This window comes from Blennius ocellaris (genome assembly GCF_963422515.1).
Source record: "Blennius ocellaris genome assembly, chromosome: 2".
Lineage (NCBI taxonomy): Eukaryota > Metazoa > Chordata > Actinopteri > Blenniiformes > Blenniidae > Blennius > Blennius ocellaris.
In genome coordinates, this window is record NC_137651.1 from 27,224,159 (window position 1) to 27,237,026 (window position 12,868).

The window sequence follows — 12,868 nt, forward strand, 5'->3', positions numbered from 1 at the left end:
TTGTTTGTTTTTTTATACAAAGTGGAGACGTTTGTCCATCCCTCATCATTTGCCCATGGATATGAAATCACATTAAATCATTTAATTCTGACTATATAGGGTTGATTACATCTGATTTTACACAAGATTTTTTTGGTTTAATAATAATAAATTTTCTAAGCACCCGGGGATCAGGGCCTTGATCAGGGTACTCGACGAACAAAATACTAATAGGAACAACGAATACTAATGATAACTGCATGGTGTTTATGAGCTCAAGCCTGTTCTGAAGCATCATTTGGCCACTTCATTAAACCGCCTGCAATGCATTTTGTAGAAGTAGTCACATGTGCAGATATGTGGATTGTGGACGTTTCCACTATGTGAAATACTTTTTTTCCTACATTTTTTTTTAAAAAAATACAAAAATAAAATTAAATATATGAATAAAACCTTTTTTTTTTTTTTTTTACCGTGAAAAAAAATTCTGGACTTTTTTTTACTTTTTCTTTTTTTTTTCGGGTCGAAAGGCCTTTATGATAAAAATGACAGTAAAGTTAACACATGAAATCACCCTCACAACGATGTGGTCTTGTGTGTCACAATCCTTCCATCCTCATGCATTCAAGGTGGTTTTCAGAGCTTGTGACGAGAGGAAAAAATAGATGTCTTACTGAGATTGAGCAATTCCGCACCGGGTCCATGAAGGAAAAGTACAATCACACACACTGGTATTCATCTACCCGTTTGCGTGCTGCTCTGTGGGTTTTTTACTTTTTCTAAAGCGCATGAGGTTTTTTTTTTTAACCTCTGAATTTTTTTATGGCCCAAATAGGCTTCCGTACACATGCAGCTTAACCTTTGTTCCCTTTTGTATAAGCGCAAACCTTTAGTAGATCATCAATGTGTATAACATCAGCTGTTAAAAATTACATTAAAAAAGACTATAAGAGAAGACACCACCCTAAAGATCCATGTGTGCCCAAGGTGACTCCACCAGTGACTTAAAAAAAACAAAAACGTCAAACGACTCCTAAACGGGTTTCGTGTGTGGTCGTTCCCAAAAGGCTTCACTTTGACCAAAAGTTTGTCCTTATTCCGGGTAGCAACAGACGTGCAAAGGCATGCGTGGTATTTTTAATTGGCCGGTTGATATCGGAAAGCCGTGATTGGACGGCAGTGCTCCTCCCGTGTTCTGGAGGCTTCTGAGCGGAAGCATTAAACTGGGAGGGCGGCCGCTCCCGCGTCTCTCTCTGCGACCGACTCCGAGCGACTGTGAGCCCCGGAACAGGACGAGCAGCAGCCGTTACAGACCTCGAGGTGGAAGAACCAGCCTGCAGTTAGTAACAAACTGCTGCGAGCGTTTTTTTCCTACGAGAGCTTGAGAATATCACGGAGGTAAGTCGAGCGACGTAACCACTTATTCCTTTTTTAAATTTATTTATCTATTTATTTTTTACTATATATATATATATATATATATATATATATATATATATATATACTGTCACGTAGCGGCTAATAATGTTCGTTCCTTTTAACGCTGTTTTTAAACGTATTGCTTTTGAGAGCAATTTATTAGGTTTTTTTTCTCTCCCTTCCCCTCCCCCTCCCCCTCATGTCGTTTCTTTAATCTAAACGTATGAAAAGTTTCTTGCGCTCATGTCGGCGTGCCTCTCCCTGTAGGGTTGGATTTGAGCAGAAATGAATCAGAAAGAAAGAGAGAGAAAAAAAAAAGATCCAGAAAGTTCCCAACCCTCCTAAAGTATGAGCTGGCACACCCTCCGGCTCAGACCTGCTTGCAGTCGGATCAGGGCCTCGTGGTTCTCCACGCAGTCTCACCATTACTCCGTGACGAGATCATAAATGGCGTGTCTGTCGATGCAGAGTTTGCATGTTCTTCCTGTGCCCGTTTGTGTTTCCACTTTACACCCGCAAGCCTCGAAAACCTGATTAAATTAATTGGTGACTCTCATTTTAAATTTTTATTGTTTAAGCTGTGAATGTGTCTCCGTGTTTCCTCTTCCGGATTTAGCCGGCCTTCGCCCATATTCCGCAAGGAAACGCTTCAGTGTTCAGAGACTGAGGGGATGAAGTTAGATGGTTCCTGAAAATAAAATCCCCATCATGTTCAACGTTAATATTCTTATTATTTTATAATATTACCTGCTCTAAATGGACCCGTGTAAGAGAAGCCCTGAGTCACAAGTAGCTTGTCGATGAAACCCTATGTGCTGAACTGACGACCATAAAAATACTGTAAATAATTAACAGTGCTGCACTAAACGCAAAGTAGCTCCAGATTTATTGGCAGCGAGAACGTCTGATAGCTTTTCCTATCAAAGCTGCTCCAGCTCAGCAGTATTTGAAGGAGTGTCTGATGTGAACAGCACAATTTAGCAGTTCCTGCTATATTTGTTTAGATTCGGGCCTGGGCTCTTACTTTAACACTCCCATTCTTTTTTTTAATCTCAAAATCTGAAATATTTTATTTTATTGTCCTTAAGCACCATCTAACTTCCACTAAACTTCAGATGGAAGTTTCTTCTAAAAATGGCTGCAGATCAATGGTATAACTTTCGTATTGCTCTGTTGTGGACACTCACCCTCCCAGACATGAAGAAAATTGCACCTTGGAAACGTATTTTTCACCCCCCCCCCCCAAAAAAAAAAATAGCAAAGTGCCATTTGACAACATGTGATGCTTCTTGACCACAAACAATTAAATAGTATTTTCACCAGCATTTTGCTTGTCAAGTGGATCTTTGACAATGCTGCCATTTGTATAGAACGTCAGCTTTCATATCCTGCTAATATTAGTAACATTCACCCCACTTTTATTGCAGCAAAGCCCACCGGCCTACACGAGGAGCACGACTTAGTGGAGACCTAATGACCTCCCATGTGGCCTAACATTAGGCTAACATTGCAGTGTATTGATGATCCGCTGCTCCAGCAACAGTAAACATGGTTGTTCCGAGAAGTCGAGGCTTACTGAGCGATCCTAAACTCGCTGTTTAGCCTTTTTCAGATGGTTTTTACACTCCTGACAGTTTTGTCGTAGTATAATCCAGGTTATTAAAGTTAATGGGTTGTTTGCCGTCACGTATGGCTAGATTATTTCTTTGTAAAGCACTGCAAATTGCCCTGTGTTTTACTGGTGCTCTATAAATAAGTTTGCCTTGCCTACATGTAGGAAAAGTGTTCACATAAGTAAGCCTTATTATTATTTATTTTATTTTATTTTTTAAAGCCACGGTTTCCCTCGTATTTGTTTGTGCCTTGATGAAGCCGGCCTCTCTCAAGCTGTCAGAAATAAAGAGGCTTGAAAACAGGTGCTGTGGACCTTCTCTTCACTTTGACAGTTTGTTTCCACTTCTGTTTGAGCCACTCAAACTGATAATAGCCTGATTACGCCACACTACAACTGTGCATCAGTAGTCACCCACAGTGCTTAGAGAGCGCTTAAGCTGCTCATCTGTTGCAGACCCAGGTTGTCACCATAGTGGCAACGTATGCGTGACAGTGAATCCCTTGAACTCTTGCAGGAAACATGTCCAAGGGACCAGCAGTTGGCATTGACCTGGGGACGACCTACTCCTGCGTCGCCGTGTTCCAGCATGGTAAAGTGGAGATCATCGCCAATGACCAGGGGAACAGGACCACCCCCAGTTACGTTGCCTTCACAGACAACGAGAGGTTGATTGGTGATGCAGCTAAGAATCAAGTGGCCTTGAACCCTACCAACACAGTATTCGGTATTAACCTTTTTTTTTTCTCTCCCTCTCTTATAAAGAATCAAAATTATAAAAAAAAAAGAAAAAAAATCCTTTGATTTTCTGCTTACTCATTGCACAATTTCTTGCTTTCCAGATGCAAAGCGTCTCATCGGACGTCGTTTCGACGACGCTGTGGTCCAGGCCGACATGAAACACTGGCCCTTTAAAGTCATCGATGATTCCACGCGCCCCAAAGTAGAAGTAGAGTACAAAGGTGAAGCCAAGAGCTTTTACCCAGAAGAAATCTCCTCCATGGTGCTGCTGAAAATGAAAGAGATTTCTGAGGCATACCTTGGCAAGGTACACTTCATTTCCCCAAATAAAATGTTTCACATCAATTCTTTTCTTTGTGAGCGTGGATGTCCGCACTCTTTTGAGTGAAGCGGTAAATCTGATGCTGGGCGATTTGTGTCCTGTTTACCAGGTTTCCTGTAGATTAACTTGTGCTGATTGCATAACCACGGTTTAAAATGGCCATTACTGTCTCATAAAGCTGTCATAATGGTTTCCTCCTTGCAGACTGTGACAAATGTTGTGGTGACTGTGCCGGCCTACTTCAATGACTCCCAGCGTCAGGCCACCAAAGATGCAGGGACCATTTCTGGGCTCAATGTCCTCCGAATCATCAACGAGCCAACGGCTGCTGCGATTGCCTACGGCCTGGACAAAAAGGTCCGGTAACTCCTCAGACTGCAGTGTTCTTCAAGATGAGGGTTTATTTGTTGTTGTTTTGTGTGTGTGTGTGTGAAATCTAAAGAATTTTTTATTTTAGGTTGGAGCAGAAAGAAACGTTCTAATCTTTGATCTGGGCGGCGGCACGTTTGACGTCTCCATCCTGACTATTGAAGACGGCATCTTTGAGGTGAAGTCCACAGCCGGCGACACACACTTGGGCGGTGAGGATTTTGACAATCGCATGGTCAACCACTTCATCGCCGAGTTCAAGCGGAAGCACAAGAAGGACATCAGCGACAACAAGCGGGCGGTGCGTCGTCTGCGCACGGCCTGCGAGAGGGCCAAGCGCACGCTGTCGTCCAGCACTCAGGCCAGCATCGAGATCGACTCCCTGTACGAGGGCGTCGACTTCTACACCTCCATCACCAGGGCCCGGTTCGAGGAGCTGAACGCCGACCTGTTCAGAGGAACGCTGGATCCCGTGGAAAAGTCTCTCCGCGACGCCAAGATGGACAAGGGTCAAATCCACGACCTGGTCTTGGTTGGCGGCTCCACTCGCATTCCAAAGATCCAGAAGCTGCTGCAGGACTTCTTCAACGGAAAGGAGCTGAATAAGAGCATTAACCCCGACGAGGCGGTGGCCTACGGCGCAGGTATGTCGGAGCAAGAGGTCACTTCATAGCAACGCGTCAGTGGCGCATTTAAACTTTGACCCTGTGCGTTTTGTTCTGCAGCCGTGCAGGCGGCCATCTTGTCCGGTGACAAGTCTGAGAACGTGCAGGACCTGCTGCTGCTGGACGTGACCCCGCTGTCTCTGGGCATCGAGACCGCCGGCGGCGTCATGACGGTTCTCATCAAGAGGAACACCACGATCCCCACAAAGCAGACCCAGACCTTCACCACCTACTCGGACAACCAGCCCGGCGTGCTCATCCAGGTGAGACCAGCGTCTGTTCTTGCACAACACCGGCAGAAACGCGCCGTCGGGAGTTGAAAGAGTGGCTGTGACACTGTGTCGGCAGGTGTTTGAAGGTGAAAGGGCTATGACCAAAGACAACAACATCCTGGGGAAGTTCGAGCTGTCCGGAATCCCCCCGGCCCCGCGAGGCGTTCCTCAGATCGAGGTGACCTTTGACATTGACGCCAACGGCATCATGAATGTGTCTGCGGCCGACAAGAGCACCGGCAAGGAGAGCAAGATCACCATTACCAACGACAAAGGTAACCCAACGACACCGAGGCGTGAAATACTTAAAATGTGATGCGCGGCACTCAACCTTGCGGCTTTTGATGACAAAACCTGCCTGCAGGTCGCCTGAGCAAAGAGGATATTGAGCGCATGGTGCAGGAGGCGGAGCAGTACAAGGCCGAGGACGACGTGCAGAGGGACAAGGTCTCCGCCAAGAACGCTCTGGAGGCTTACGCCTTCAACGTCAAGTCCACGGTGGAAGACGACAAGCTGAAGGACAAGATCAGCGACGAGGACAAGAAGAAGATTATGGACAAGTGCACCGAGGTCATCAACTGGCTGGATAAAAACCAGGTGAGGGCAAACGAGCAAAGTCTGACGTTTTTTGTTTTTACAGCAACTCTATGTAAATGTTGGGATGTATCAATAACATTTCTTTCTTTTATCGTTTTCTCCTCAGACTGCAGAGAAGGAGGAGTTTGAGCACCAGCAGAAAGAGCTGGAGAAGCTGTGTAACCCCATCATCACCAAGCTGTACCAGGGTGCAGGCGGGATGCCCGGGGGGATGCCCGGCGGGATGCCCGGCGGCTTCGCCGGAGCGGGCGGCGCTCCCGGGGGAGGCGGAGCTTCATCTGGACCCACCATTGAGGAAGTCGACTAAACTACAGCTGGAACACAAGTTGCTCCTCTGAGGCTGATTTGAGAGTTTTAGCTTTGGTGTTGTCGCAGCAGTATTTCCTTAAAGGGTTTGGGTCTCAACGTTTTTCTTTCTTAATTTTGTAATCTCTGTAAGTCCGGCTTAACGAAGCACTTTTCACAGTCACTTTGGTGGTGAGCAATTAACCTAATTGTTTTCATTACCACACCGGGTTTCTTTTGGTTGCTGAAACTGTTTCTACTTCACAAATGTACACAAAATTTCTGAAATAAGACTTAATAAAATATTTTTGGGGTTTTGGTCCACTTGGCTCCATTTAAAGGTTTTAACTCTTCTGTTTGACTTTCCTTTGAGCAAATGCTGTTCCAGACAAACCCTGGTTGGTCTCATCCAAATTGTCAACAGTGGTTGCTGGTATATGCTCATTTCTGTTCTCAAATAAACTAGTGTTTGAATATTGTAGTCCAATAATCCAAACTAAGAAGCTGGAAATAAAGCTGCAAACTTCTCAAATGAATGGATGTAGTTTGCTTACACATGCTGAGCGATTTGTGTTTTTGCCATGATGGACTGAATATCCTGGTCCACAACAATGGAGAGTATTTGAATACGGGTTCTGCATCAGGATCTGTCCGTGTGAAAAGCTTAGGAGAGTTTAGTTCCTGCAAATATAAAAATAACTTGGATGGATTTGTGGACGAAATTTAAACGAGATGGAGAATTTCTTCCCTTCTGACTTGCAGCGAGAATATAGCCAGTTCATGTCTGGCTATGAGTGTCTCTGTGTGACGGTTTGACGTTTCCTGGGTGCTTGTATGTGGCTTTTCTGTTCCAACAATCAAAGTTTGCTGGTAGGCGTCAATAGGAGGGCATGTTGCTGCCTGTTGAGCCTCTGATCAGGACTTGCCTGCCCTGGACTCTGGATGTGGTTACAATCATTTCTCGAGCACGAGACCAACGTAAACGCCCGTAGGATAGTTTTGCCTTCATTCTCCATTCGCCGTCTTTCAGAATTGGGAGGAGTTCCAGTGCCACAGGACAAATACTGACAACTTGTAGCCATTTTTTTTTTTCTCATTTATTTTGCAAGTTCATGAATGTTTACAGGAAGTGGTTGGAAGGTTCATGGTTCACCGGTTTCACCCCCCCACCCCGCCTCGTCTCACACATTTACGGGGCAGCGCTTGTCGCGCACATGTGGAAAAATGTGTCTCAGCGGCGTTCGGCAGGTCAGCGTGAGTTGGAGTTTCTCGGGCATTCGTGCATCCGGTAGGCACACATGTAGAAGATACCTTTAAAAATAAATACACGTATGTGAGACAAGCACAGGAGGAATGAATCCCAGTCAGAAGACGCATACCTGAGAAGAATGTGAGCACCACTGCTACCCAGCCCATTATGTAGGACCAGGAGAAGCGCCAGCTGCCATAGCGTTTACCGTAGTAGTTCACCGTCACGCCGGTGTAGACCGCCATCGCCAGCAACACAAAGAAGCCTGGACACACAGAGAGAGAGGGAGGGAGATACGGCTTCACCCGACAGCGCCGAGGCCTGTTTCTACAGTACGTTTCATGTGGTGGAGGGGATCGTTACAGGAGATGAAGAAGAGGATGCCGGCTGCAAACGTTTTGTCAAAGCCGTCGAAGGAGGAGTAGTGAATGAAGGCCATGACCCCGATCACGATGCCAATGAAACACGCCAGCAGGGAGAGGATCATGAAGGCCCTGGTGGCGTCCCAGTAAGCTGCAGGAGGGAGGAAAGACGGACTGAAGTGGAGATGATCTGGCGGGGGCATGCACACTCGTCGGTCATTAGCCGTCTCGCCATACAGTTAAGAGAGCCACGTGTGGATTGTGCATGTTCTCCCCGTGCATGCATGAGGTTCCTCCCACAGTCCAGGACATGATGTCTGAGCTTCACCGATAAAGATCTACAGTGTCTACGTGTGACTGTGTGGCTCCAGCACCTCACAGCCATGCGTCACATACAGCCGTGTAGAATGTGGGTTGTTGATTTATTTACACTTTTAGTCACGCTCACCCTCATTTCTCCCACAGCTCAAGTCCGCCATCTAGTGTTTGGCAATAGACCCTGCCGAACACTTGTCATTTGAGCGAATCAACCACAAAATAGCCTTTTTAACAAGACCCAAAATTATGTTTTGACCTACAAAGAGGCCTCCCCTGCACAACAGCCATGGAAAACATAGATTTATTATTTCTATTCACGCGACGGTTGTAGACTTTCACTCTTCTTTTGCACTTGAGGGTGTCAGTCATATTCTGTAAGCCCAATAACAGCCCCGGAGGGGAGCAACCCCCCCCCCCCCCCCCCCCCCCCCCCCATTGATCAGGGTCACGGACCAAGTGTCAGCAAACTAATACATATAAATGAGGATGTGCCTGCCAGTGCAAGCAGGAGGGAGAGGCCAGGCCCCGCGCTCACCGATGCTGTCTGTGTGTGTCATGCATTTCCCGGGCACACAGTACCGCCACAGTCCCTGGTGCATGTAATTGCTGGAGTGACGATACTGCATCCAGTAGTCAGTTGCCGTGGAGACAATGAGGAGTATGTTCCCAACTCCTGCACAGAATAACCCTCCTCCCATGAAGCTGTACATCCTGCCGAAAAACAAGAGAAAGAAAATAAAGCACAAACCCCTCACAAACAAGCCGACACGGACTGACATGTCGGAGGACAAGAGGAGCAGGTCAGGGCCTCGCCGGCCACATCTGGCCCGGCAGTGCACCAATTAGAGTAAGTGCTTCCTGTGACAGAGTTGGGAATGCATGAATAAAACAAGATTCAGGAGGGTCCCAGCAAAAGCCGTGCTCGGAGCTTGACAGATCTGATTATAGAAGCGTTACTCATTAGACGACACGGACGAGAATCCAGCCCGGGCTGACAAGTCATTACCCTCCAGCGCTGACACACACTGGAGGGCAGCAGCCATCTTTAACCCTTTGTCGGCCAAAGTCGCCACGGATTCGCTCACGTGCTCCTTTTGAGGTTTTCTTCTCAGCTGACAGGAAGTAAAAACGAGACTATAACAAAGCAGGCATGCTTGTTGTTGGAAAGGTATATTCATTACCTTCATTTATTTATTTATTATTTGTATATATTCTACTTTCTTTATTTTCAAGCAAGAGGGAAGCTAAATATTTGGGTGGGGGGGCTGTTTCCTTCCAATCGTGAAGTTCTTGATTTGATCATTTTAAAGTGTACGGGTTTTTTAGTTTGTTTTAATTTTTGCTTTCATGAAAGGAATGAATGAATGAATGATTGAATGTGTTATTTCTCTTTTTATCTCTTCATCTCAAACACTACGGTTGAAATGCTATTCAAACAAATTCCTGATATTCAGTATTTGGCTTTGTGGTTCAGCACGCTTGATTTCCTTTTGAACTTTTGAGAAGAGTCTGTGATCAGATGGAGGAAACCCCCCCACATAATCTGGCAAATTGAATCAGAAGAACTGTAAGATTTCTAGTGTGAAAGTGTCGTGGGAACACCTATGCTTATTTTTATGGCCTGTGCATCTCAACACTCGTTTACAATTGAAATGCATGTGAAAAAGATGACACATTCAGGGGGACACAGCGTGTTTCGAACTCATCAGAAGGTGTTTTCCTCCTACACTTTGATATTGGCGGATTAATATCGATCTGGAGTGTTGAAGTGAAGAAATATCCTGCAACAACACCTTAAGGTGCACTGCTTTTAGTGAGTGCCTTATAAATAGGTTGAAAAAAAAGAAGCTTTTATTACTTACAAATATAAACATTGGATCTTTCTGAGATGCTGGACTGTATGAGCAGTTCAACTGCATTAAACACGAATAATTTCGAATTAGTGAGTTCTTTTTAAACTTGTTTGGGAGAAAGTTCCGAGTCTAAAGACGCTTTTACACCCAAATCAATAAATAATATGAGTTTTTCCAAACGGAACACAGCAGAGGTGAGTAGATTGCTCTTGTAGTTGTATTGATTACCTACCTTTTGTCTTTATTCTCCGGATTGAAAAAAAAAAGAACAAAATATCAGAGATTCCAATATTAACGGGGGTTGTCAAAGCGCAGAAGAGCCCCGATATTGCCCAGGGTGGCCGGCAAAGTTTTGTTTGCACGTAGGAAACCGAGTGAACAAGCGGCCCGCTGGAACAATGAGGCACGCTGAGCCACAGCCAATCACAGAGGATGAGTTTTGTGTTTTGGGGAATCTGCTGAAAATACAAAAACTGTTAAAGCGCTGCGCACAACCCGGTAAGAGTGATGACACAGGGCTTTGCATTCAAACTGCCCTGCGACTGCACAAAGCGCACTCACGGCTCGCAGTAGTACTGCTGCAGAAGAGATTATTATAAATGGTGTATATATATATATATTTTTTTATTTATTTATTTATTTATTTTTAAAATATATATATAAAAAAAAAAGCAACACGCATTAACCCAACAGTCAAGGAATCCCAGACCGGACACTCACTGAAATAGTTTCACTAAAGGAGTTTTCTGCAGCAACTTTATGAACTTAAAACAACAGTGTGAAAGTAGTTCAAGGGTCACTTACAGAATCATTTGACCTCAACTGGACCATATCAGCAATATGATGTCTGAGGAGTAATCACAGTAAGAAACCCTGGACAGTCAAAGCACGACATTCCTTAAAACATTTGATAATATTATGATCTCCATATGTGTGAAACATGGACAAGCACTTACGACGTTGATGTGTTTGTCATTGCTTGTTGAGGTTTGTGCTTCCGATTAACAGTGTATGTTTCTCTCTTTGGATCCAATTCTACCAACAAACATCTGTGGTCGGTTAATTAGGGACCTCGCCAACGGCTGGGCCCTTTTGTAATTCGTCGTTGCCGTCAATCGCCTCAAATATGACCCCCTAAACGCGCTCAAAAACTCACCAAATTTGGCACACTCGTCAAAACTGGTGAAAAATTTAATAAAATCTAAACAAATCTCCAAAAAGTCCAAAACTGGCTCTCTAGCGCCACCTAGAAAGATTTTTATCGCCCGCCACGGTCCGTAGGAATGTCGTAGAGAAATGCAGCGAATACAAAATTTGTTCGTCTCCTCGAGGCCTACAACTCACGTGCTCTAACTTTTGACCTAACTCCAACAGGAAGTCCGCTATTTGCCTTTCAATGTAAGGTTTTCGCCCAAAAAAGGCCAAAACGGCAAATTTAACTTGAAATAGGGCGAAGGTCGTCTCGGGTAAATTGACATATACAAAAATAGAGGAGATTGTTTACTCCAAAACTCTAGAGGGAATTTTTCTTAACTAGTCCAGTTTCGTTTTTATTAGCCGTCAGAGCTCCCCACCCCGAAATCGGCTTTCCGCCTCCTCCCAGGAAACATGGGGAAATGGAAAATTCTCCTTTAAAATCAACGATTTAAAACACCCCGAACTACTCCCGACTCTTTGCAAACTGTGAGTCTCAGCCACAAACCGAGTGCATCGTCACGGCCATGAGACCCTGCCGAACAAGAGGATGTAACATATGTGGGGAAAAGCAAGCAAGTCACCTTTATGATGAGTTAAAGCGACAGAGTAAAACATTTTTCGTCCGAGATATTTCTATTGATTCCTGATGGGAAAAATCGGGCGTTGGCACCAAACAGCGCCCCCTGGTGTCCAAAGTTTACCTCTGACTACTTCCAAACCCACACAGTCTGAAAGAGGACAACAATTCCTACAAAATTATGGTATTTTATCCACATACTCCCCCGATAAGTATGGATTCAGAGCAGTTGTCTCCAAAATCTTGGAATAAAAATCGATTGCTCGCACTCTAACTTCAGAGTGCCTGCGCCTGACGCAGCTGTGAAATTCTCCACTGTGATTGGTCAGTGCATCACTCCATATATGGGCAGCTTCCTGTAGCTTCAGGTTCATCACTGCTTTGTGATTGACAGCCTAGATAGCAGGAACATTACAGAGCTGCTCTATGGACTGACCTGCTGGCATATGTGCCACTTTGTGAAAGGCCAGCGGCAGGTCTCTTTTGTAATTTGTACACCGCCAACAAAGCCGGGCCTCCTAGGCCCGGCACTCCACCAGGTCACTGTCATGTATCGCACTGACCTCTGTAGGAGGCCTGGCTAAAGGCCCTCAAATTCATGTCGGTGGATGTTTTTGAAAAACCTTTATTGTTCCATAAGTGCTGTGTCATTCACACTAGAATTGAAGTAAGACCAGATTCGGGATCGGGGGCACCTGGGGAGTACCCAACAGACATTTTCAGGTGGATCGGCTAGCTTGCGGCCTACCATGCCCGTTACCATGCTAACAAACATTGTCCGATTGAGCTGAAATTTGGTAAGTGGCCTAATGGGGGCGCTGCGATCACAAATCACTAGCTAATTAGCTGGTTTTGATGCCGATTTTTCAAAATAAAAGTCATTACAAAATATATATTTTTTTACACTTAAAAAACTATTATTAACCGTTCATAGCCACCCCCCCGACGGGCAGTCTTTTGCGAGGTCCCGTCCAATATATATATATATATATATATATATATATATATATATATATATATATATATATATATATATATTCCAATTCCAGTT

At 44.9% G+C, this 12,868-nt stretch overlaps 2 protein-coding genes across 2 annotated transcripts; one reads left to right on the plus strand and one right to left on the minus strand.

Moving 5' to 3' along the window:
• Nucleotides 1-1,221: 1,221 nt before the first annotated feature.
• Nucleotides 1,222-6,609, plus strand: hspa8b (heat shock protein family A (Hsp70) member 8b). Its single transcript, XM_080514198.1, has 9 exons — nt 1,222-1,377; nt 3,528-3,737; nt 3,853-4,058; nt 4,278-4,430; nt 4,531-5,086; nt 5,168-5,370; nt 5,456-5,654; nt 5,744-5,976; nt 6,083-6,609. The coding sequence occupies exons 2-9, from the start codon at nt 3,533-3,535 to the stop codon at nt 6,281-6,283; spliced, it is 1,956 nt and encodes a 651-aa protein (XP_080370324.1). The 5' UTR covers nt 1,222-1,377; nt 3,528-3,532; the 3' UTR covers nt 6,284-6,609.
• A 901-nt stretch (nt 6,610-7,510) lies between these two features.
• lim2.3 (lens intrinsic membrane protein 2.3) lies at nt 7,511-8,900 on the minus strand (the record flags this gene model as incomplete). Its single annotated transcript, XM_080514356.1, has 4 exons — nt 7,511-7,572; nt 7,641-7,775; nt 7,874-8,023; nt 8,726-8,900. The coding sequence occupies 4 exons, from the start codon at nt 8,898-8,900 to the stop codon at nt 7,511-7,513; spliced, it is 522 nt and encodes a 173-aa protein (XP_080370482.1).
• Between the last annotated feature and the right edge of the window lie 3,968 nt (nt 8,901-12,868).